At 41.4% G+C, this 26,191-nt stretch overlaps 2 protein-coding genes across 3 annotated transcripts in view; one reads left to right on the top strand and one right to left on the bottom strand.

The window, feature by feature from the left end:
- The first annotated feature begins 47 nt into the window (after positions 1 to 47).
- COX15 (cytochrome c oxidase assembly homolog COX15) lies at positions 48 to 23,374 on the top strand. 2 transcript variants are annotated; one of them, XM_081104570.1, is made up of 9 exons: positions 48 to 248; positions 2,562 to 2,752; positions 4,759 to 4,881; positions 5,166 to 5,352; positions 8,943 to 9,110; positions 11,108 to 11,189; positions 13,055 to 13,209; positions 14,509 to 14,622; positions 15,578 to 23,374. In XM_081104570.1, exons 1-9 carry the CDS (start codon positions 159 to 161, stop codon positions 15,707 to 15,709), a joined length of 1,242 nt encoding a protein of 413 aa, XP_080960696.1. In that variant the 5' UTR covers positions 48 to 158; the 3' UTR covers positions 15,710 to 23,374. The 2 variants fall into 2 exon arrangements, with proteins under 2 accessions (XP_080960696.1, XP_080960697.1); XM_081104571.1 differs by lacking the exon at positions 2,562 to 2,752 and having other exon boundaries at positions 94 to 248.
- Positions 22,000 to 26,191, bottom strand: part of ENTPD7 (ectonucleoside triphosphate diphosphohydrolase 7) — a gene marked incomplete at its 5' end in the record, with an annotated part of 36,941 nt that continues 32,749 nt past the window's right edge. The window contains 2 exons of the mRNA XM_081105223.1: positions 22,000 to 22,750; positions 24,976 to 25,137. Coding sequence (XP_080961349.1) covers positions 22,519 to 22,750; positions 24,976 to 25,137 — 394 coding nt within the window. The 3' untranslated portion in view covers positions 22,000 to 22,518. The remainder of the gene's footprint in view (positions 22,751 to 24,975; positions 25,138 to 26,191) is intronic.

Genomic DNA, 26,191 nt, shown 5'->3' with positions numbered 1-26,191 from the left:
CAGGCGCAGTCACTGCTCACCCCCCCCCCCCCCCCCCCCCGCTGTCTAGGGAGGAGGAGCTCGCTTAGTGTGACTCGGAAGTGCTTCTTCCCCGAGGCAGAGAGGAGATACCTCCGAGCGCCGGGGTGTGGAGGTGGCGGCCGGGCCCCGTCTTCAATATGCAGCGATTACTCCTTCCGCCCTTGAAGGCCTTGATGGGGGGGCCGTGTCTCCGACTCCTGGGTCCCAGGGCGGCACCTCGAATGCAGGTACCGCACCGCAGCGGAAGCGGACACGGGGAGAAAGACGGTAGATGACCCACATCACGTTTCCGTAGCTCCTTCGCGATCAAGGCGCGTGCCCTTGTTTCCGGAGCCCCTGCGTTCCGCACTGGACCTGCCACTTACTAGCTGTGTTAGTTACTAGCCAAGTTAGGTAACCTTCCTGTGCCTCAGTTTCCTCATCTCTAAAAATGGGGATGACAGCAATACTTAATCCATAAGACTTCTGGAAGGATAACATTTAATATACCTAAGCACTTAGCACAAAGTAAAAGCTCAGTACATTTTATCCAGATATTTGATTCTTGCGAAAAGTCCCCAGGTAACCAGGTTAAGGACTGTGTAACTCCCTTCTGCAAAGAAGGAAATTGAGGCCTAATTTAAGTTGTCTGAAGTTACTTACTTAGAAGCAGGAAACCAGATACGGCCTTTTGGCCCTCAGGGATGTCTCCCCTCCACTGACAGTTGCTGCATTGAGTGACTGCTGTGTGTTAGGAACAGGGAAGCAAAAGAACCTATCAAAAGGCCACCGCCCTGTAGGAGGGCACAGTGTAGTTATGTATCATTCATTTATGAAGGTTTGTTGGGTAAGGGACCTGTGTTTGAAACAAAGGAAGCAGGAGAGAAGGGACCAGGCCCGGTTGTCCCACAGCTCATAGTTTAGTGGGAGACGGGGAGGACCCTAAAGTGTGCTGAGAGTGACCTGTTGCGGACCTAGGGTAGCCTGGGAACACTTCCCAGAGGAAAGAGGTGAAAATACCAACCAGAGGAGGTGGCTTCCAAACTGAGGTCGGCAGTGGGCATTACAGGCACACCTCGAGGGCAATGCAGGTTCGGTTCCAGACCCTTGCAATAAAGCGAATGTCACATAAGCGAGTTACATGAATTTTTGGGTTTCCCAGTGCATGTAAAAGTTATATCTTCATTATACTGTCGTCTGTTAAGTGTGCAGTGACATTATGTCTAAAAACTCAATGCACGTACCTTAATTTAGAAATACCTTCCTGCTAAAAACTGGCGACCATCATCTGAGCCTTAAGTGAGTCGTCATCTTTTTGCTTGTGGAGGGTCTTGCCTTGATATTTATTGATGGCTGCTGGCCGATCAGGGTGAAGGTTGGGGTGGCTGTAGCAATTATTTAAAATAAGATAACAATGAAGTTTACTACATTGATGGACTTCCTTTCATGAGAATGATTTCTCTATAGCATGGGATGCTGTGTGATAGCATTCTACCCACAGTGGAACTTCTTTCAAAATTGGAGTCAATCCACTCAAACCCTGCCACTGCTTTAGCACTAAGTTTATGTAATATTCTAAGTCCTTTGTTGCCATTTCAACAGTCTTCACAGTATCTTCACCAAGAGTAGATTCCTCTCAAGGAACCACTTTTTCTCCTTCTCCAAAAGGAGCAATTTCTCGTTTGTTCAAGTTTTATCATGAGGTTACAGCAGTTGAGTCACACTTCAGGCTTCAGTTCTAATTCTAGTTCTCTTGCTGTTTCTACATCTGTGGTTATTTCTTCCACTGAAGGCTTGAGCCCCTCAATGTCATCCATGAGGGTTGGAGTCAGTTTCCAAACTCCAAAATACTGATATTTTCACCTCTTTCTGTGAATCACAAATGTTCTAAATGGCATCTAGAATGGTGACTCCTTTCTGGGAAATTTTCAATTTGTTCAATGCAGGGTTGCCACAAACCTTCAATTTGTAAAATAAACGCAATATCTGCAAAGCGGAAAAATTGAAGCACAATAAAACGAGGTATGCCCGTATTTTCATATATACATAAATATTAATTGATTGCAAAGAGGAAGGGAGGTAGAAACATCAATGATGAGAATTATTGATCTGCTGCCTCTTGCACGCCCCCTGCTGGGCATCAAGCCCACATTCCAAGCATGTTCCCTGACTGGGGATTCCTGGTTCACAGGTTGATGCTCAGCGACGGAACCGCACTGGCCAGGCTGCCTGTATTTTCTATCAGGGAACAAGAGTGTCCCAGAAGTCTTATTTAAAGATCCTCAGAAGAAATAAAAGAACCCATGTCTAGGTGTAGAGTTAAGTCTGGGGGAAGTATGCAGAGATCAGAAGGTTCATGTAGTGTGGCAATGGATTGGAATGAGGCCAGGACTACAGGCAGGAAAACTAGTAGGAAGGTGGATACAGTAATCCAGTGAAGAGATGATTTACCGGGGCAGCAGCAGTGGAGATGCTGCCCAGCACAGTGGAACTAGGGTGAGTAGCAGTGAAGCGAGGTCCTTCCCTCTCTCCAGTTGTAATTTACCTGTCTTGATCCTTAGTGTGGTTGCAGCTGTGGGATCAGGATCCCCTTGAGGCCAGGGCAGTACAGCACCGTCTCTGAAGTAGCTTTACAATCTGGAAGGGGTACAGTGTCCCTCCCTTCAAAGGCTGCTGAGCGGGTGGTGGGCCGATGGCTCCTGGTCTGCAGTGGAACAGTGGCTGGAGCAGTTATTCTTGGTGGAGTAACTAGGTGAGTAATTTGCTCATAGCAGTTGTCAGCTGTTTGGGTCGTCAGTAGAGGTACAGGATGACCAAGGGGGAAAGGAGCCCAGGAATCATGTAGTCTAGCTCCTTCATTTGACAAATGCAGAAACTGAGGCCTAAAGAGGGAATGTGACTGAGAGCTTGCCCTGACATAGAACAGTTTAGGGTTTATTTAAAAGGAGCACTTCATAAAGACTGGTTTAGATCTTAATTGTTAGCTGTACATTGTTTGTGTCTATTTCCCCCTATAATCAGAGTTCAAATTTGTCTCAAAATTTTGTATACAGTTAGTTTGAATTAAACCCAAATAAGTTTGATACATCAAAATTAGTTCATATGCCTCTTGGGTCTCTTTGTACCTCCCCTTTCCACCTCACCACCCTCACCCCCCCATTTGCAGGGTTTTTTTTAAATATATTTTTTTATTGATTTTTTACAGAGAGGAGAGGAGAGGGATAGAGAGTTAGAAACATCGATGAGAGAGAAACATCGATCAGCTGCCTCCTGCACACTCCCCACTGGGGATGTGCCCGCAACCAAGGTACATGCCCTTGACTGGAATCGAACCTGGGACCCCTAAGTCCACAGGCCGACGGTCTATCCCAGGGGTGGGCAAACTTTTTGACTCGAGGGCCACAATGGGTTCTTAAACTGGACCGGAGGCCCGGAACAAAAGCATGGATGGAGTGTTTGTGTGAACTAATATAAATTCAAAGTAAACGTCATTACAAAAAAGGGTACGGTCTTTTTTTTCAATAGTTTTATTCATTTCAAACGGGCCGGATCCGGCCCGCGGGCCGTAGTTTGCCCACGGCTGGTCTATCCACTGAGCCAAACCGGTTAGGGCCCATTTGCAGTTTTTATTGAAGAAACTCAAATCATTTGTCCTATAGCATTTCCCAGTCTGGATTTTTCTGATTGCATATAATGGTGGTGGTGGTTAATAAGTCCCATCGTCCCCGGTATTTCCTGTAAACTGGTTATTGCTTGATTAGCTTCAGGTTGGGACAGGGGGCAAAATACTTCATAGGTGATTATAACATTTACAAATATTTAGTGTCTATTAGAGATGCCAACCACCATTGGTGATCATTGCCCAGATCCATTATTTCATTAGAGTTTAAATTGTAATATTCTAGTAGGTCAGCTCTAAAGAGAAACTTTCCCTCATCAACAATTGGGTTATCCTAAGGTACATTGTATATAGGAAAAGTAGGGTAAATACTTGATTCTTTCCCTTTATTTACCAATTTTCAAAATAATAAATTGGTTCCCACGTACCCTCCAAAGGTAAACAATAAAGTGTGCGTTTTTAAGTATCCTATGAGCCCATAGGTTTAAACATACTTGGTATGTTTCAATCCATTGCAGTGATGTTTTGCTCAAATTGTCCCATCCTTAGTCAGTGAGAACCTCGCAAATTGGCTCCAGAGTCGTTTTGACAGGACCCTGGTAACCTTTAAGTCCTTGCTTTCTGGATAAAATATTCCAGGCTCTTCTTGTGCATTTCCTGCCTCAAGACTAAAATCAGCCTTTTACTTACACTAACTCCTTTTGGTGAAAATACCTTTGGCTTTAATTATGTGTTCTCAGATTCTCCCCACATTACCTGTGCCCTTATTTCAAATACGGAATGTGTTATATAGGCTGTTACGGGAACTGACAAATTTGAGTTTTACTGTCTTTAAATTTACTTAAGAACCTAAAGTGTGTTATCCCTATATCAAATCTCTTTTCCTTGGTTATGCATTTAGGGCAAATTTCCTTGGTCTAAGGGTTGATTTTGCTGTTTCAAAATTCTAAGCAGTAAGAGAAGAGAAAGATGTCAGGAAACAATGAAATGTTTACCTTTATGTAGATCCACTTGTGGCCATAAACTATTATGAGTAATCCATCATTGAGCATTCTCTCTCTTCTCTCCTCTCTCTCTCTCTCTCTCTCTCTCTCTCTCTCTCTCTCTCTCTCTCTCTCTCATTTCTTTCCTTTCCTAAGATTGACAGAGTCTGGCCTCTCAATGGTAGATTGGCATTTAATAAAGGAGATGAAGCCACCTACAAGCCAAGAGGAATGGGAAGCAGAATTCCAAAAATACCAGCAGTTTCCAGAATTTAAAATGTAAGTATTATAAAAAATCAGGTAAATGTCCCGCGAGATCCACTCAGTCTCTTGCTCATTTAAGCGTGTCAGAAGATTAGATCCCATTATTTCTTGGTATTTGGCTCTGCTTAGTGAGCTTCCTACGCTAACCTCCAATTCCAGAGTGATCCTGAGGCCACTGATGAGGAGGAGGGCAGACCTATCAAGCATCAGGACTGGAAAAGTTCCTGCACTCCGTTGGGAAACAAAATTGAGATGGATGTTTCCTCTTGCTTATTTTTTTTACTTCCCTTTTCACCCAGCTTAAATCATGATATGACACTGGCGGAATTCAAGTTCATCTGGTACATGGAGTACTCACACCGAATGTGGGGTCGGCTTGTAGGCCTCGCATACATCCTGCCTGCTGCCTACTTTTGGAGAAAGGGCTGGCTCAGCCACAACATGAAAGGACGTGTTCTTGCCCTCTGTGGTTTAGTATGCTTCCAGGTGAGACTTATTCAAGTTTGGGAAACAAGAGATGTTTCCAAGAGCTTCCTAGTTGGCATTCTTTAACAGAATAGGTGAGCGTGTGGATTTTAGTGCAGCATGCCTGGCTTTAAGGCCCAGCTCTACCACGTAGTAGGCAAGTTCTAGCCTCTGTAGGCTCTGCTTCCCCTACCTGTAAATAGGGATAATAATAGTACCTACTGTTTAGGTTGCATGAATATTAAATGAGATCATGCATATAAAGAACTTAGGTTAGCCGTGACCGGTTTGGCTCAGTGAATAGAGTGTCGGCCTGCGGACTGAAGGGTCCCAGGTTCGATTCCGGTCAAAGGCATGTACCTTGGTTGTGGGCACATCCCCAGTGGGGGTTGTGCAGGAGGCAGCTGATGGATGTTTCTCTCATCCATGTTTCTGACTCTTTATCCCTTTCGCTTCCTCTCTGTAAAAAATCAATAAAATATATTTTAAAAAAAAGAACTTAGGTTAGTGCCTGGAATCAGTAAGCACTCAAATATATTTTTGTGTCACAAGAATTAGAGTTTCTTTCCCACCATGGCTCTCCTGGATTCTCATCTCTTCCTTTTTTCTATCTGTGCGGAACTGGGATCCCTATGGTAGAATGGCTGTAGAAGCAAAAAAGAAAATTCCAAAAGAGAAACAGTTTGTGGGATGAGAGATTTTAAAATATAGATGTAGCTGAGAGGTATTAAAGTACTGTATACTATAAATGGTAGGAAAAGATCATTGAATGACTCTGAGGCTGAGAGCCAAGAAAAGGGGTATTAGAAAAGACATGAGTATATGGGTCAAAGTATACAGGCCCTAAGGGAGAGAATCAAAACATCAAAGAAATATCAAAATTTGATCAGGAGGAAGTGAGTTGGTTAATTTAAGGTGGAAATGGTGAAATTATGAACCAAACAGAAGGAAATGTGGAAGTTGGAAGAGATGTAATATAGGCAATAGAAGCAAATAATAAGGAATTAGACATTAATAAAAGTCTAATGGAAACTAGGGGAGAGGGGAATGCCTGGCTGGCTTGGCTCCGCGGTTGAGCATCAACCTGTGAACCAGGAAGTCATGGTTCAATTCCCAGTGATGGCACATGCCCAGATTGTGGGCTTGATCCCCAATGCGGGATGTGCAGGAGGCAGCCAATCAATGATTCTCATCATTGATGTTTCTGTCTCACTCCCTCTCCCTTCCTCTCTGAAATCAATAAAAATATATTTTAGAGAGAAACTAGGGGAAGGAGGGTAAAACAAAATGAAAATTTGTTTAAAAATGGAAAAAAAAAATGTCACTAAGGACAGACTCTAAGAGAAGCAGAAAATTGAAGATGGCAAATAGGGTATGGAAAAAAAAAAGTGAGGGCTAGCAAATCACACTCTATACTTCATCTTCCAATGTTCTGTGCAGAAGAAATTAAGATAGGACATCCAGGGTAGTCATAAAGGGGGAAGAAATGCCCAAAAAAGATTTCCCAAGGAGCATATATTTAGAAGAGGTGGGATAATTCCACCTTTTGACATGATTCTATTGTCCTGGCAGTGCGGGGGTGACAGGGCTAGCCTATATAATAAAAGCGTAATATGCAAATCGACCGGCCGAACAGCGGAACAGCCATCTGGGACCACACTATGACACCCACTGGCACCAGGCCAGCCAAGGCGGGTGCAATGCAATTGGTCAGGGACCCAGCCATTGCCCCATGATCGCCCTGCAGAGGGAGGCTCAGGCCACCTACCGGCAGGCTGCGGTGGGTGGGCGGGGCTTACCTCTGCAAGGGAAGCCCAGGCCAGCAGCTGGAAGGAAGCCCAAGTCCCGGGTGCTGGAGGGAAGCCGGTGCCGGCAGCCAGGGGAAGGAAGGCCTACTCCTGTATGAATTTTGTGCATCAGGCCTCTAGTATTTATATGATACTTGCTTGGGTTACTTGAAAAAGTTAGTAAAAGCAGGGAATCATAGGATAATAATACATACCTTAACTTTTAAACATGTACTTTCATTACCTTATATTTTAAAACTAGAGGCCCGGTGCACGAATTTGTGCACTGGTGGGTTCCAGCTGGCCCACCCCAATGGGAGCCCATTGGGCAGGGCCAGCCATGGGGTCTAATGATGGAAGCTATAGCTTTCCCCCAGCTGGATCTAATTATACTTTAAGGATGCCAAAAGAAAACCCACAACAGAACTGTTTTGCATTTCACATGCCTTGAGATGAAGTTGTTTATGTGTTGTTTGCAAACGTATATCAAGATGGATGTTGGCCCTTTAATGATTTTTGCATCTTCCCGGTGCTCTGCCCTCAGTTTCCCAATATGATCTTCATGTCTGTTTAAAAGTTTTTCTGTTTTTGAATGTGCCTACCCTTTGCTGTTGCTTCTGGTAGCCTGTGGGTCCTCTTTGCCGTCCCTTTTAAAGAGAGATTGAAAGTTCACCTAATCTGCAAGGCACCGCATTTTCACAAAATCCCCACCCAGCCTCTCTACATTCCTCAGCAAAGGGCCGCCATCCCGTTAATGCTTAGGTCGCCTTTTTGGCTAACTTGGAAGGTCTCCTGGGGCCGCGGGTCATGGAGGGAGAGTTCCACACCTTGGCTGAAGGATTAGCACAGTCCTCTGGAGACTCTGGTTGGGGACAGAAGGGACTGATCATTATTTTCTTGTGCTTTCACTAAATGTTCATGCACCAGGGAGGCAGGCAGTGATTAGGGGTGTTGGGGGCTGGCCGGGGCAAGGGGCCGCAGGCGGTTTGCCGGCTGGCCCTGCCCACATTGGGGTGGAGGGGCCCGCTCGGGGACAGGGCTAGCCGGGCGAGGGGCCGTGGTCATCTGGTTGGTTTGCCATTTGGTTGCTGGGCTTTTATTATATAGGATGAAGAGCCAAGGCCTGTTTTTTAGTCCTCTGATTGGAGTTCAAGCTCAGATCTCTTACACCCCCATAAACTATCATTTTATTTTCATTTCTCTGGGCTTTTATTATATAGGATGAAGAGCCAAGGCCTGTTTTTTAGTCCTCTGATTGGAGTTCAAGCTCAGATCTCTTACACCCCCATAAACTATCATTTTATTTTCATTTCTCTTAAGAGAAGTGAGAACTTAGATACTTGCAAAGCAATCTGACTGCAAAGGCTTACCGATTTTTACCCCCACAAAGCTTTTATAATTTTTTATTCCCACCTAACTTGATAGTAGTTGTTTTTAAGCTTTCTCAAGCTTTCCAAAACATTCAATCTGGTTTTTATAGAAACAGCTGTCTTTGTATTCTCATATTTCAGTGGTTCACATAATATTAAATCATATCAAGTATATGTAAGGTTTTGCCCACAGATAAGCTTTTGTATGCTTTTCTATATTTGACTTATACTTCAATAAAATGATAATCTAATCAGCAGTTAAATAATTATGGTGCTGTATGTGGAAATGTGGTTAAGTCGTGATTCCTGAGATACAGAGGATTTGGGAGGGGCATGGAAAGGAAGTGTCAGGTAGGGAGTATGCCTGATAATCGATAACTCACTTTCTCCGAGAGTAAAGTTGAATAGACAGTTGCAACCTTGTTTTCTTTGCCTCTTCTCTTTTTGGTTCTAGGGCCTGTTGGGATGGTATATGGTAAAAAGTGGATTAGAAGAAAAACCAGATTCTCATGACATCCCTCGGGTCAGTCAGTACCGCCTTGCTGCCCACCTGGGATCAGCCCTGGTTCTTTATTGCGCCAGCTTGTGGACTTCGCTCTCGCTGCTGCTTCCTCAGCACAAGGTAAAAGTCAGTCCATATTGTTGCCAGTTCTACACACGGCTGACAGGTAATTCCGGTTCTACTAGGAAGTTATGTCAAAATGTACATGTTCCCTTGGTGACATCTACCAGTTTACCAGCAACCAGATAAAACCAAAGCTTAGCGGAACATTAAACTTTGGGACTGGAGAGCTTTGAGACCGCAGAGTAAAATGTGCAGTTATTTTGAGCTGGAGCAACTCATTCAAAGGAGAAATAGTGTAAGAGAGGAATATTTTGTCAGCATTGCCTATTGGAAAAGGTGAAAACGTGAATTTTAGAAAAAGTGGGACGGAGTACCAACAATCAGAGATATCTTAGCCACTCTGGAGGGGTGGGAATGGCGAGGCAAGGAGGCTAGGACAAGAGCGAGTGCTGGCCCTGTGGTGGTGCACAAGAGCCATCGTGGGTTGTTTGTTCTTTAGATGGAGACCTGCCATTCATCAGGCCGAACAGTACAGTAAACTTAGTGATCTTGCCACACGTATTTTCTCAGTAGACCGATTAAAGTTTTTTCTAATTTTGTTTTTTTTTAATGAACAGTATTTTAGGTATTGAAGACATGGTTGACCTGGATAACCTGTTCATGGAGTAGGTTTTGAGATGTCAATAGAACTTTTAAGTAGAATCATCCAGTAGGTACTTGGAGCCAGTGGCCTGGATCCCAACAAGGACAGGAGATGTTCACTTGTCAGTCATCCCACAGGGAAGCCAGATGGAGTTGAAACATTGGTACAGTAGACAAATCCACATCTGAAAAATTCCTGTTCTCCTGGCTTTCAAAGCCAAATTTCTAAAATGAATTGCCTATATTGATAGCTGTACATCCTGACAACCCATTCTTTCCTTTCAGTTCTTGTCAGGCTTCCCAACCCACCTCTATACATATCCACCACACACTTACCTACACACTTACATATACACACTCGTTGCCAACAGTTCTCTACTGACTTTTTAATTATCAATGAATTGTTTTTCTCTTTTTAAAGTTTATTTATATTCCACTAATTACAGAAAGGATTTTAGATAGTCAAACATATAGTTGGAGATGCTGTCCAACACAGTAGCTCACTAGCTACATGTGGCTATTTAAATTTTAATTAATTAATATTAAATAAAATTAACTTTAAACAAACTTGTTATTTACTTCACCTTTAAATAAAATTAACGTTTTATTTAATTTTAAGTTGCTCTAGCCTCGGTTTAAGATCTCATTATCCACTTATTGGGGGCAGCACAGATACTAGAACATGTCCGTCATTGCAGAAGTTCTATTTGACAGCCCTGACATCATGCTACAAAAATCTCAGTAATGATACCTCATTCTTCACGTACTAGATTGCAAAGCATTTGAGGGCAGCACTCTGACTTCACCTTTCTGTATCTTTATGGTTACCTGTTTATAAAGTTCTTCATAAATATTTGCTGACTCACTGATTGGTATCAAAAGTTGGCTATAGCAAAAATAAATTTTGACTTTACCAAAAACACAAGAATCTCCACTATAGGCATTAAATGCCAGAATCTCCACTCTAGGAATTTTATGCAATTTTGATTATGATTATATCTGGTAAGCTTTAAATATCACACACAAGATGAAAATCCAGTCCTATATTTTAAGCCACATTTTAACCATGGTGAAGCATCCTCCCTGCCCACCTGAACAATGCAAATCATGCAGTTATGAAATAGATACGTATTGAGCACCTAATGCCAAGCCTGGGGCTAGGGCTACTGTAATAAGACAGATGGCAGTTCCTGCCTTCACAAAACTTACAGGATAGCAGAGAAGACAGGTGGTAAATGTATAAATTTAATAAAACATGATGTGTGTCAGAAGAGAATATCTGCTGGGAGTACCTAACCTCGTTTAGGGGTCAGAATATCTGACCTCAAATTGTCACTTGGCTTTGGCCTTGGAGATCTTTGCTGCCTCTTGTAGTTCCTGCAGAACTTAACTTGAGTGATTTTTTTATTTAGTTGCCTGAAACCCGTCAGCTCCTGTGGTTGAGACGATTTGCTCACGGAACAACAGGCCTAGTGTTCCTTACAGCTCTGTCAGGTAGGACTCTTCAAGATGGCCCATTTTCATTCCACTCTCAGGTCTCCTGCCTAATGCTTTTCCCTTTCTTCCTATAACTTCATATTTCCTTTTCACATCTGCCTTTCTCATACCCACCATCTTTACCCTCTGTTTCTGTTCTTTCCTCCCTTCCAAAAATCCTGTGTAAGTCAGTTAAAATTATTGAGCAGCTGCCTGGATCCACACTGCCTAGATTCAAATCCTGGCTTTTTTTTTTTTTTAATATATTTTATTGACTTTTTACAGAGAGGAAGGGAGAGGGATAGAGAGCTAGAAACATAAATGGGAAACATCGATCAGCTGCCTCCTGCACACCCCCTACTGAGGATGTGCCCGCAACCAAGGTACATGCCCTTGACTGGAATCGAACCTGGGACCCTTCAGTCCGCAGGCCAACACTCTATCCACTGAGCCAAACGGGTTAGGGCTCAAATCTTGGCTTTACCACCTGTGAACTCAGTGACCTTGGGTGAGCTTTAGACCCTCTCGTACTCAGTGACCTCATCTGTGAAATGGGGATGATAATAATATGAGTAGAATATGTGAAGTGCTTACAACAGTACCTGGCATGTGGCAAAAACTACATTAAGTATTAGCTGTTATTATTATGTAAACATTATTGTTATTATTACACATATAACAAGATGGGTCAGACAAAAGACCTTCCCTCAAGGTGGTCTAAGGTAGGGAGTTCATTGGGGCAAAGAGGCCAACGCAGATCTTTCTCATTCTTTAAATCATACCTCTTCCTCTCTCATTGTTGAACTGTGTTATCCAATACAATAACCACTAGTCTCATGTAACTATTTAAATTTAAATTGTTTAAAATTAAGTAGAATTTAAGGGTTAGTTCCTCAGTCACATTAGCCACATTTCAAGAGCTCAGTAGCCACATGTGGCTTAGCAGCTGTTATACTGGATGGCAGATACAGCACATTGTCATCATCCCATGAAGTTCCATTAGACAGCACTGCTTTAAAATAAAACCATCAAACCAGTGATCTCCCCAACCCTCCCCTCCCTCTTTTCATGGTGGAAGAAAATGAATTTTGACTTGATAAATGGCATTTACAGAATCAAGAATATGATCTAAAAAACCCTAAGTCCTCTTTGATCATAAATAATGGAATCAAAATAATAATTTGATAATAATAACTCACGAATACCCTGTTTATGTGCTTAGTAGCCAGTAACATATCCAGGATTTAGTTTATAAGCGTGTGGTTTTTTTCCATTTCTTTGTTCATTTAATAAACATTTTTTTGAGCACTTGGGGAAGAGATAAACAAAAACAGTATGTCAGAGTGTTCAGTGCTGTGAAGAGAAATAAAGTACTTTATGGAATAGCGGTAGGGTGGGGAAGTACCGTCTTTATGGGATCATTGGGGAGATCTTTTGATAAGGTGAGTAAATTATGCAGATATCTGGGGGAAGAACTCTTTCAGAATAGATCAGTAGTTCTCAGTGGGGGGAAATCACTAAGGAATTTTTTCAAAGGAGCATGTCTCTCTAGAGCTTCTAGTTCATTCCTCCAGGGAGGCATGCCAGAATCTTGGGGTGGGAGCAAGTGAGGCTATAGTTGTTTTTCTTGTAAGCTCTCGTGGTGACTGTGATGTATATTCCCTGTTTGAGAACCCCTACTGTAAACACTTACATAAGGCACTTCCTTTTATCCACCTCGGGGATAATGAACTTTTTCTTTTTTAATCTTTATTATTGAAAGTATTACATGTGTCCCTTTTTCCCCCCATTAATCCTCTCCAGATAAACTTTTTCTGTGTCAGAATAATATTTGGCCCCCTCTTTCTCTCATTTTAATAAATACCATTGACCTTGGCATACAGGGGCTTTTGTGGCAGGACTGGATGCTGGGCTTGTTTACAACTCCTTCCCCAAGATGGGAGAATCTTGGATCCCAGAAGACCTTTTCACCTTCTCTCCCATCCTGAGGAATGTTTTTGAGAACCCTACTATGGTGCAGTTTGATCACCGGATTCTGGTAAGTCTGGCTGGTGGTTACTGGCTACTAAGCACAGGGAGCCTCTCACAGGTTTTGGGGTGTTCGAAGCACTGACTACAACAGTGAGAGGACAGAGTGGGCGCCAGATTTCCTTTTTTTTTTTTTAAAGAGGAAACTGAGTATCAGTTTTCTAATGTGCTGTTTTTCTCCTAATTACCCACACACCCTCCCAGCCAATTTCTGACTTTCAGGATACTGCCAGCTTCTTAAAGTTTGAATCTGCTTTTTACCATCTAGCAAATGATAACCTCCCTGAATCCTGCACACACATAGGAGAGTCATTTTAGCAGATAAAAGGCTGAGTAGAGAAGAGAGTGTGAAGACAGTGGATGCTAATCACATAGCTGTCAGAGCTGAACCAGGACCCCCCCAAGGAGCCAAGAGCATCATATGTACTTTTTGTTTAATTTAAGTAATATTTACTTAGGGCCTGCTGTGGGTCACGTTAAGATTGGTCTGGTACTCTGGCATGATACATTGAAGATGAGCAACAAGGAGACCAGTGAGAAGCAGCAGTGCTACTGCAGTAATGCCCGTGAGAGTGAGAGTGAGAGTGATGGGGTTCAAGGCTTCATGGTGGGAGTGGGTTTAAGAAGAATGATGAAACTGAGAGAGGTTGTAAGGAATAGAATATTGCTGTAGAAAGGAAGGCGAGGAAAGATAAAGGAAGATTCCAAAGTTTCTTTGGGGGCATGCTTAAAACATGACCAACAAAAATAAGGCTATTGGAATGAGTGCTGAGCTAGACATGGGATATGTCAACAGATGGAGGTATGTTGAGTGTGAGAGGATACAATACATCCACACAGAGAAGTCCAGAGGACTCGGATGGCAACACCACCACCTCCTCTACTCACCGCTCAAGAAAATAATAACCCTCATGGGCTGGGGTCAGCCCTGCTTTAAAAATACAAGATTACTGTAGGTGTAAAATTAGGGATAAGAGTGCAAAGAATGATTTAAAATGTGAGCGCCATGCCTGGGGGCACCACAGTGGAAGGTGAATAAGATCACCAAGAGAGAGTGTGTATAAAGGGATAGGTGCAGAAACATTAGGTGGCACCTGGGGCACACCTGCATTTAAGTGGCCAGAAGAGGGGTGGGAAGGAGACTGAGGAGCAGAAACCAGGGGTGGAACTGCAGGGGGCTCCCTGCCTGGGACAGGGAGGTCCCTGGTGGTTACTCACTGGTTCTGGAGGAGATACATGGAAGGTGAGCGGAAATCAGGAGGGTGGGCGCTTCCCACTGGCGCTTGATGAGACTCTTTCCCCCTCGCAGGGAATCACTTCAGTTACTGCCATTACAGCGCTCTACTTCCTGTCCCGGAGAATTCCCCTTCCTCGCAGGACCAAGATGGCAGCAGCGACTCTGCTGGCTTTGGCATATACACAGGTATAACCCACTTCTTTTTGGCCTGAGGGCATCCCCAAAACAAGGTTAAAAAGGAAAGGTAACAGGCTAAGAGAAAATATTTTCAATACTTAAAATAGACTAAAAGATTAATAACCAGAAGATAAAATAAGGATATCAATACACAGTTTTCATAAGAGGAATGATGAATGGCCAATAAATACAAAAAGCTGTTTCGTCTCACTCATGATCACAGAGGAGCAAATTAAAACAATTCCTCCCATTTTGTCCTTGTCAGATTGGGGAGGGGCGGGGGGAGAAAAAGATAATCAGGTATTGGCACAGGTATAAGAAAATAGATACCTTCATACATTCTTAGTGAGAGCACGAGTTTATATGGTATTTTTCAGAGGGCAGTTTGGCAATATCTTTTAAAATGTTAAATATATAATCCCATGGCCCAGCAAATTGACTTATTAGTGCCTGCCCTAGAGATATTCTAATGCACAGAGCTACATCTATAAGGAAATTCATTATAGAATTGCTGCAATGGTGAAAAATTGGAAACCAACCCCAAGTAGTTGGTAAATATATACTGTGGGATATTATATAACAGTTTAAAATAGTAAGCTCTTAAGACATATATTAAGTGAAAAAAAGCAAGGGACAGAACAATGTATTTTTTGAAAGTACAAAACTATGTTTTTCTAAAAAACATTTATATAAAAGTACAAGTGTGTAGAAACTGGTAACAGTGACTATCTTTGGTGAGGGGAACTGGGATAGGGTGAAGGATAATTCAGGGAAATTTTAGGGTTTTTTGTTTTGTTTGAATTTACTTCATTGTAACTATCCTTACTTATGAAATTAAAAATATATTTTTAATGCTCTGATGGGAGAAGAGAGAGAGGTTTGTGTATGTGGCTGTCGATGCTGTTGTTTCAGCTCTGAATTTGTGGTTGCTGCTTTCCTTACTGCCTGGTTTTCTCTCGAACAGGTGGGCTTGGGCATTAGCACTCTGCTAATGTACGTTCCAACTCCTTTGGCTGCTACTCACCAGTCGGGCTCCTTGGCTTTGCTCAGTGTTGCTCTTTGGCTCATGAACGAACTCCGAAGAATCCCAAAATAATTCTAAAAGGATCGATCAGCTGCGTAGGACTGAAACTGCTTTTGAGAGCTCATTAGAGCACAAGAACTTGGATTTTGCTAAGAGAATGAACTTGGCATATCAAATGGTTTCCAGATCGGTCAGGTTTTTAAAAACTCTTTGCCTGTTTCTGGGAGTCACTGGATCAAGAATGTCATTAGGTATGATTACAGTAACTGTTCCTTTTTAAATCTGTTATTTTTCACGTTGATCCTATTAATGGGATATCACCTCTTCTAGACAGAATTATTTTAAAAAGGGAACTAGAGTCACTGGGGTAGGTTCCCATAGCATTTCTCCTGATCCCCACAATAAGGTTGTCCTTAGGTAATAATAGTCACCAGAGGGCATTATGGTCCTATCCGAAGAACCATATGCTAACGCTTCTACAGTTCCCTCCAACAAAGGAGCAACGAATGAATTAAGTTCAAATTTCAGATACTTTACTTCATTTTCATTTTATTAAAGATGAATAAGTTTGGAAAAACAGATCTGGTTGCATTAAGCTATATAACTATTATGCCACAATCCTGGTGAATGGAGATTATCTGAATTATTTTTAGGTTTGCATTATTCCCAGCATCGGACACATACCAAATATTGCATGAATGAATAGAAAATGATTAAAGATTGATGTCCCAGGCACCTCTTTCAAAACAAGTCATCACATACCTACAAGATTAAATGAATTTATCATAATGTTTTCAAAGGTCCCTCAACAATTCTGTCAGTTTTTAAAACACTTGCTTTTCTTAACCCAGAATATTTCTGTCTTTAACTTAACAGTGACAAATGCTATCCATATGACAGGGATAACAATTAGCTACTGCTTTAAAGTGATGCTGGTTGCAAAGACCAACACCGATGATCAGAATATTAGGATAATCAGTTTATCTTCAGTAATCCTTCCTTCTGGCCCTGGAATGAATGGTGGGTTATATATTGGCATAGGTAACACATATATCCATGTCCCGGCATAAGGGAGAATGCCCTCCCCTCTAATATGCATTGCACAGTTTGCTCAACAATGATTTAACAGTATTTATCAGCGAGTATTTTAAGAACTGTTCAGCAAAATTATTATTTAATGTGAAGCATTAGAAAAACATACAATCTAGTAACCCCCAAAATTGATGCAATACAGCAGCCTTTGGTCTTTTAAAGGGAGAAGGGAGCGTCTGCTGTGGATCATAAAAAAAAAAAAAGATGCCTTTCAACACTGCAGAGTCCATCGCTCAAGGCAGAAACAATGAAGGAGATAAGGCTTATACTTCATGGCGTTAACTAACGGGGAACTATAGAATAAAAATTTCAAACACAACATAATGACAGAAATCAAAGTATTTGGGATCCTATTTGCAGAGCAAGACTCTTATGAAGCTAATAAAAGGCAGAGCCTTCAGCACCAGGAGTCTTCCCAGGCCAAACCCTGGCAGGTGCTCTGCAAGAGAGGCCGCTTAGGAGGGCGGAGTGGAGTGGTGGAGGAGTGGCAGGCGACCTAGGGTGTCCAAGCAGCTGCACTAAAACAGAAGAGGCTCAGGAGCAGACATGACTTCAGTCTGGCCTCAGTCACACACTTGGCTACAAACATTCTGTGGTTCAGAAATTTTTTCAACTTTGCTCAAACCTCAGAGGGAAGGTAGGGGAGGGTGCGGATAAGGGGGAAGAGATCAACCAAAGGACTTGTATGCATACATGTAAGCGTAACCAATGGACACAGACACCAGAGGGGTGAGGGCATGAACGGGGGGGGGGGGGGGGCAATGGGGGAAAAGAACACACATGTACTACCTTAATAAAAAAAATGGCAAGCAATGATTGAATACATTTTAAAAGTAGAAAGCCCTTATAGTATGAGTAATAATTCATTTTTACAAATAAAAGGATTTCTGTTGCTCAGACTCCAGAGATACAAAATGGTCAACAGATACATTTCTCCTCTGTCCTTCCAATAAAAGTACTGAGAAATAATAAATATTAGAACAAAGGAAAACTTGAGTAATAATACAAGGGAAGTCTATTAGGATATTTTAAAAAGGCCTTATTTTTTACCAAATACTTTTTATAACACCAACAAAATCCTCACAGGTTTGGCGAACATATGGCCCTAGTGGCAGGACTCTGACACAGAAACTACGTTGGGAGAATATGAAACATCCACTGCTACCTCTACCTTATTGAAAAGAAGTTTAAAGATAGCAAAGAGAAACAGCACTCTGTTTCTGTAAGTGATCTGGAAACTGCCCAAGAAATACAACCAAGTTCCTTAGTGAGGTAGATCTAATAGGCATTTATACCTTAAATAATTTAGATTGTAACCGTCACATGACTTGCTTGGATGCTATGCTTAAGAAAAGTGCACAAGCCCTAACTGGTTTGGCTCAGTGGATAGGGTGTCTGCCCGTGGGTTCCATTCCAGTCAAGGACTTGTACCTCGGTTGCAGTCTTGATCCCTGGCCCTGGTTGGGACTTGTGTAGGAGGCAACCAATTGATGTCTCACATCGATGTTTCTCTCTCTCCCCCTCCCTCTCTCTCTAAAAATCAATGGAAAATCTCCTCAGATGAGGAATAAGAAAAAAAAAGAAAATTGTACAAAATTAAGCAAATTGTTTAAAAAATATCTAAAATTTTAAAGTATTAAATACAGAAGCTAGAGTAGATGTAGTGAAAACCTGATACTGTCCCTAGCAAAGTATTTCATATTTTATTCCTAAATATGAGCAAAGTGATCACAAGTGAAGATCAGAAGCAGTTACAAAGATGGGGCATGTTTATAGTAATAGTTGCAGTCAGCTGTTATTATATAGACTCTATTGAAATACACAATCTTGCAGGAAGATTCTGAGCATCTCATGGCAGCTGTCACTACTGCTATAGTAGTAATAGCACCTATTACTACTGCTCTGGGATTCAATTTCATCATCTATAAAATCAAGGGGTTGAGCAGAAGACCTCTAAAATCCCTTTAAAATCTCATGCCCTGAAATGGATGTATGATGATAGCTGTTGGATACTCCATTCGCACCAGGGAATGTCAGGGGGAATGGATAAAGTAGATGGCCACTGGCTCTTTTAGTCTGCAAAACAAAAGACCAAAATCCTCTTCCTGAAACCATACTACTTTTCTACCTTCTCACCTGCATTTAATGTCTTATGGTTCTCCCTTTGGAACTAACCTCAGATCATCTTGTCTAGCCATCCTGTTTTACAGATGAGAAATGAACCAGAAAGGGCAAGTGACTTGCCTGGAGTAACAGAGCTAGTTAATGACAAAGCCAGGGCTAGAATCCAAGTCTGCTGTTCATGAAGTCTGATGTTCTTTCCCCAAAATCATACCACCCACTCCTGACAAAAAGCAAAACACAAAACTATAAGAATAGGGCTGGGCGCGGGGGGGGGGGGGGGGAGCTTCTATTTAGGAAGCTCTTAGACTGAGGAGGGGACAGTCAAAATATTTTGGATGACATCAGAAGAATAAATAAAAATAGTGGAAACTGATTAAAATTTCCTTGACCAAGGAAAATCAATTCAAGGAACTAAGATACAAAGAGAAAGATGGTATAATTTCCTTTAGAATTAACTGCAACTTAAGTGAATATAATGCCATATAAATGGATGTTACTCATATTTTCCTTATGCTGTATTGATAAGAATTCAGAGAAGAGGGATGGGTTGTGCCATAAAACATCACCCCTTTAAGCACTGACTCTGGTTCTGACATTTGTGACCTCTCCCAGTGATGATAAAAGTACTAAAACAGTTCAGGCTCATTGTTGCTATTATCGGAAACACTAGTTTGTAGGATTCAAAGGAACTACTGGAATGTGACTTTTATGAAAACATAATTATATTCACAGAACTACTGAAAAGGCAAAAATGCAAAAAGAAACCTTTTAAAAATCTTTAGAAACAGCTAAAAAGCAAGACAGACTGTCTGACTCAATAAGCAAAAATATTTCATGAAAAGAAAGCAATATATATAGTTGCCCCTCTGCAAGAAATAAATGGCTCCTGTTTCTAGCTAATGAAATGTATTTTAAGATCATTAATTGGGAGCAATGGGAGAAGTACAGAACCAGTACTAAGAGCATCTATTCAGTTTTTCTGAAGGGCGTGATAAAAATGTGTCCTTCATTTTATACTATGGAACTCTGACACGTTTTACTCACGGCAATAAAGACAAGCCGAGATTATAATATTAAAATAATATACAGGAGATAGCACACTAATTAAAGACTAAAATAAATTAAGAATATGAAATACATTTACAGTCAAAAAATTATAAACATAAGTATCCTGAGTTTCTGAACTGTAAAAAAAACACGGTAATATCAATCTGAAAGAATGCCATATGATTGAATAATATATATATAAAAATCTGAACAGAATGGTACACATTAAGGGCTTAACAAATGGTAGCTATTATTATTATAACCAGGAAGAATAACTTCATAAAATCTTTCAATCTGGACTAATCACCACCTCCTCCCTGCTTCAACTTCATTTTGAGACACGAAAGGGATCACCGTTAGCCTATTAGGTAGCTTTTGACTAGATCACTGACTAGATCTACAAGAAAAATGCAAATAGTATTTGGAAACCAAGGTGAGAGGAAAAGAGTTACCTGAGTAGGCAAGGGCTAAGAAAAACATTTTGACATTATTTATAAGCATTCATAAGGCGAGGGCTCACAGTGACAGATAAGTCAAAGAAAATCAAGGTAATTTATAAGTCTTAGAAATTAATGGAAATTACTGTGATGTAAGTCCTAAAAATGTATTTCCAAAGGAAACTATAAGATACTTGGCCAGATCCATTATTATCTAATTTGAAAACCGTTCAAGACTTGTCATCTTTTTACCTTGATTTTTCTGTTTTATGAAGCATTTAATTCCCTTCTGCTTCCAGTATGAAATTTACATTTTAAGAATTTCACTTCTGCCCTGGCCAGGTGGCTCAGTTGCTTGGAGTATTGTCTGTGCACTGGGGGTGGGGGTGAGGTGCAAGTTTGATTTCCAGTCAGAGCACATACCTAAATAGCTAGAATTGCCCATGCAGAAGGCAGCTGATCATTGTCTCTCACATTGATGTTTCTCTCTGTCTCTCCTGTTCTAAGAATCAATAAAAGTATATCCTTGGGTGAGGATTAAAGGGAGAAAAAAATAAAAATCTTTTTCACTTTTTTCCCCTTGAAAGTCAAGGTCCATTTCCCCTAGTTATCTAGTTTTAGAAATCAAGGTGACAAAAAAAAAAAAAAAGAAAAAGAAAAGAAAGCTACTTCAACTCTGGGAGTATATTTCTTGGGCAGGACATTCAAGGCTACATATAGGAAAGGATAAAGTATAAAGAACGCACCATGAGAGAAGGTGGAAGTTCATGAATGAATCCTCCTGCAACGTAAAGGCCAGGAGGAGCAAAGCTCCTGGAGGATCACGGATGAAAATGCAATAATTATGGCTTTTCCTCTCTCCTCATTAATGGAAATGCTGTTTGTGACTGAGTAATCTTTTAACAAAGGTTCTGAAAGTTTCCATGTGGCTTAATAACAGATTTATCTATTTATTCCAAAGTTTAGAATTTGCTTCTTTTCAGACATTCCCAGAGTCAAATTGAGAAAATTTTGATTTCTCAGAAAAATATGAATAAATAAGAGCTTGGATTTTATTGCCTTTGCCCACTATCCTGATATTGTTCTTTCCTTCTATAAAAACAACCCAAATATATCCCTTCCCAAACTATTGCTTTTATTGATCTTAGCAGTGAAATAAAGGAACTCTTGAATCTTCCTGTATACGGGCTCATAAAAATAGGCCTGGAGACTTGGGGTGGTGAACAAACTATATAATATACAGCTGATGTATTACAGAATTGTACACCTGAAACCTAAATAATTTTATTAACCAATGTCAGCCCAATAAAATCAGTAAAAAAAAAAAATTTTTTTTTTTAAATAGGCCTATAGGACAGTGACCTGAAACCAAACCCAGGTCTCCAATACCCATCACAGTTTCTCCATCCTACAAGCATATTTAAGACTCAAAAAGAAAAATTAATGCCCAAACAGCCTCTGAGGCACATAGACATGGAAAATTTTTCTGTCCTGGTCATACAAGATATCAGATAAGACTTAGTCAAAATCTTTGATGATCCATTCATTTAGAAGGGGTGCTAACCTTTTAAAATCACATACTAACATCAGCAACACTGTCAGAGACCTTGGTCCACACTCAATGGATTCTTTGTCAAAGAAACAAAGAAGTTGTGTTATTTTGGTTGCCTGGAAATTCATATCTGTTCCACTGAACTGCAAATTATCTTGGACCCCTATTAAGGGTTGTGGATCTCCACATAAATGATCTCTCTGTTACAGAGAAAGAAGGGGCTGCTGCACTTGCTAGAATGTCTTCGGCTTTGTATCAGACGCTCCAAGCCTGGTTTCACCTCAGCTTCCAGGGGCCCAATGCCAAACTTCATGCTTTAGCAAGGGGAGAAAAGTCTAGAGCCCTGGAACACACCAGATCTCTCAGATAAAGGAGAAGCGTGCTTCAGTTGGACTAAGGCTGTCACCTTTGTTAGCACCAATCTCTCATTACTTAGTTCTTCACAGAGTAAGTTACAGGTTCTCTCAGATAAGAGGACCTGGAGATTGAGAGGAATTAAAGTGGAAATTCCAATGCCAAAATATCCACCAGGTCAGGCAAAGCAGCATCCGAAGCCATTACAAGAAAGTGGTGGAATTCAATGAGCAGCAACTCTGGAGTACTTGAGCTTCCACAGTCCTTGCTCAGCCTCAAGGCCCCACCTGTACCCCAATCATGGGCACCACCTCTTCAATCCACAGCAAGTTCAGTGGAGCTGAGGCTCGAGTCTGTCGGTGGTGAATTCGGCGTAGCCGCAGAAGGTACAGGATGATGGCCAATAGCACCACCAGGATACAGGCGAAGAAGAGATAGTGGTTGTAGACAAAGGAGAGACGGAACCAGCTACTATGGGCCTGTCGGACACCTTCCTGCCGTAGATCCCTAGGGAACAGTTTGAAGGTGAAAAGAAATGTTAGTTTCAGAGAGAAACCTTTATGCTGATTTAAAAGGCCCAGTGATGTTAGCCCATTTATTCCATCCACGCAAACATTCTATGATATCAGCTCCATTGAGCAAGCAAAGCTGAAGCATGCCCCCAACCCCAGGGCTGCTGTGTGATTCTTTCTATACCTTCCTTTCCAAGCCTAAAGAGGACGCCACACAGGCCTAAATCTTCCAGAATCTGGGGACAAAATCAGAACGCAAAAAAGTGAACAGTAGGGCAAGACTGGTCATTTATAACATTAGTCTTAACCGCGGCCCCTTAACACTGTGACCTAACGGTTTGTAAATGTAGTACTAACAAGAAGGGAGTGGTCCCTGAATCCAATCAAGAAATCAGCCCTAGCCGAAACCGGTTTGGCTCAGTGGATAGAGTGTCAGCCTGCGGACTGAAGGGTCCCAGGTTCGATTCCGGTCAAGGGCATGTGCCTGGGTTGCGGGCACATCCCTGGGGGGTGTGTGCGAGGCAGCTGATCGATGTTTCTCTCTCATCAATGTTTCTAACTCTCTGTCTCTCTCCTTCTCTGTAAGAAATCAATAAAATATATATTAAAAAAAAAAAAAGAAATCAGCCCTAGCCAGTTTGGCTCAGTGAGTAGAGTGTCGGCCTGTGGACCGAAGTGTCCCGGGTTCAATTCTGGTCAAAGGCACATGCCTGGGTTGTGGCTCAATCCCCAGTGTGGGGCATGGAGGCAACCAATCAATGATTCTCTCTCATCATTTATGTTTCTCTCTCTCTCTTTCTCCCCCTCTCCCTTCCTCTCTGAAATAAAAAAAATTACACACACACACACATATATATACAGGCATTCCTTGGGTTACATTGGACTCGACATACTCGTTTCATGGTTATGTTGCCATCTCCCATTTATTTATAAAAAAAAAAGTTCCATCTTTTGGACATAAGTACATATGTGCTTTATGTTTTTTATTATTTATTTACCACAAGTAAAGGTCAGGAGTTCAAATTTTTTTTTTACTGTTTCACTTCATTACTGCTGTGTATGTGCTCCATGTGAGTGACGTAGGTGCTTATGTAGGTGGGTTCCGACTTACTGCGAAAATCGCGTTACGTCATGCCATGCCGTAGGAACGGATCTCTGACGTAACCCGAGGACCTACTGTATATGAAATCAGAATATGTCTAAATCTTTTTTAAAAGTTACTATGCGTTCTGAAAATTTAGGTTATGGCTAAAGAAAGCTGTCGTCTGATCAAGTCTATTGTAATCTGGACAAACATTAAGACACACGGAAAGCTAAGTGCAGTGGTCTGCCTGCCTGTCTGGAACAGAAGCCCTTCTCTGGTGGTCCAGATAAAAGATCGGTTTTTGTTTTGTTTGAACTGCAGTGTTACTGTTTTTAAATGTGACTCTCAAAACTGAAAGACTGAATACAAAATCTGGACTTCTGGCTTCTCTTGACAAATGAGAAGTGGCAAATGCTGGGCCATCACTTCTACATGACAGGGGCCAGCCCTTCGGGGAGGGCATACTCTCTCTAGCTCCCCACTTCTCTGACTTCTATCACCTGCAAGGCTTTTGACAGTACTGAATTTAGTAAAACAGGCATCAAAAAATAAGAATTCATTTTAGTTTTGAAATAATCCAGTGAGAGAGTACCTAAAGATTATCCCAAATACCTTCTGGTTCACAACAGCAAGACATCAGACCATGATTGTGTGATGAAAATTTCCCCCCTCGGAGCATCTCGCACCTTCTGCTGGAATTCGGGCCCACCGAAAGCCTTCAAGGCAGTGGCACCATCTCTAGCCTGGCATTGGTCATTAGGAGAGATGGCTCTGGACAGACAGCCTACCCCAGTTTTCCAGTCAGATATGTTTTCCAGGGTAATTTAAGAATGCCGTTTTAGTTTCTCAGTATCTTGGAAGTGGTTAGTGAGAGCTCAACCCTAAAGATTGATTTGTGGTGGATCAACAAATAAAACTGAATTTCTGAAAGTGAAAAGCTGAGGAACGGACTCCAGACCCGTAATGCTCAACCTTCTTTCTGTTTCAACATAGTAAGAGCAGTCCACCTGGTAGGAATAAAGCAAGTTTGCTTGCTTGCTTGTTTGTTTGTGGGAGGTGTCGCTTAAGAAACCTATTCTGAGGCACTAACTAACCTATTCTGAGCTCAAGATGCCAGCTTTGTTAGTCCACCTTACCTGAGTGGTAGGAATCGTGTTTTATACAGAATGGCTCCCAGCGTCCACTGAACCTCCCGGTCATATACCAGCTGGGCTGTCCGTAGGTTTGGGTAGTCATAGGGAAAGTGGAATCCTTCATGAAGGACTTGATACATCCAAGCCGATTTAAAACACTGATATCTGTGTGACAAAAATAACTCATCAATAAAATTTTACATTAGAAGTAAAACAATTCTAATACTTTCCTTTGCATACTCACACTGGATGTCAAAACTCTCTCTCTCCCAGCTTCACCTTCCTCACCGCTAGGTGGAGCCAAATTTGAGTCTACTTTAACTTAACATTTACCATAAATGTGAAGAACACCTTTCTGCAGTAATAATATTATGGCTATGTTTTTCTTTTCTTTCTTTTTTTTTTAAGAGTTCTTATTTTCAGACAACATGCTGTAATATCTACCTATGTAATTATGAAGTTTGGGATTTGCTTCAAAATAACCCAATTATGACAAGAAGGGAGTTGTGGGTGGGAAAATAGATGAGACAAGATTGGCCAGTAGAGAAGCTGGGTGATAGAGAGGTACACAGAATTTCATTGTACTATTTTTGTTCATGTGTTTAAAATTTTAAACTAAAATATTTACAAAATGAGAGGACCACTGAACCAAACTGACATTTGTTGAAACTGGGTGATAGTTACATGAGGGTTTATGTTAGTTATGTCTACTTTTCTGCATATTTTGTATTTTAATAAAGTTTTCTTTTTTAAAATATATTTTATTGATTTTCTACAGAGAGGAAGGGAGAGAGATAGAGAGTTAGAAACATCGATGAGAGAGAAACATCGATCAGCTGCCTCCTGCACATCCCCCACTGGGGATGTGCCTGCAACCCAGGTACATGCCCCTGACCGGAATCGAACCCGGGACCCTTCAGTCCGCAGGCCGACGCTCTATCCACTGAGCCAAACCGGTTTCGGCCATAAAGTTTTTTTTTTAAAAAAAGGCCATCACTTTTTATTTCAAACCACTTGGTGTGAACTCTGGTAACCACTGGTTTCCCTTGGCCTTGCTAAATAGGCTCATTATTCGGCCCCTATCACTCAGAAAATGAAAATCTGATATATTCAAATTCTCCTTCAACATAAAATCCAATCTAGTATTGCTCGCTTGCTCTCCTTCATTACACTTTATCTACATTTTAAGGCCACATGTAAGGGGGAAAAGGAAATTACT

Source organism: Myotis nattereri, assembly GCF_964212035.1.
Source record: "Myotis nattereri genome assembly, chromosome: 13".
NCBI lineage: Eukaryota > Metazoa > Chordata > Mammalia > Chiroptera > Vespertilionidae > Myotis > Myotis nattereri.
This window is presented reverse-complemented; position numbering and strand designations above follow the sequence as displayed.

What these genes read in the sequence shown, in the direction of transcription:
- COX15 (XM_081104570.1), top strand. Translation starts at nt 159, where the DNA reads ATGCAGCGATTACTCCTTCCGCCCTTGAAGGCCTTGATGGGGGGGCCG. An exon ending in ATTCTTGGTGGAGTAACTAG is followed by an intron (nt 2,753 to 4,758) that starts GTGAGTAATTTG and finishes TCCTTTCCTAAG; the next exon opens with ATTGACAGAGTCTGGCCTCT. An exon ending in TGCTGCTTCCTCAGCACAAG is followed by an intron (nt 9,111 to 11,107) that starts GTAAAAGTCAGT and finishes TTTTTTATTTAG; the next exon opens with TTGCCTGAAACCCGTCAGCT.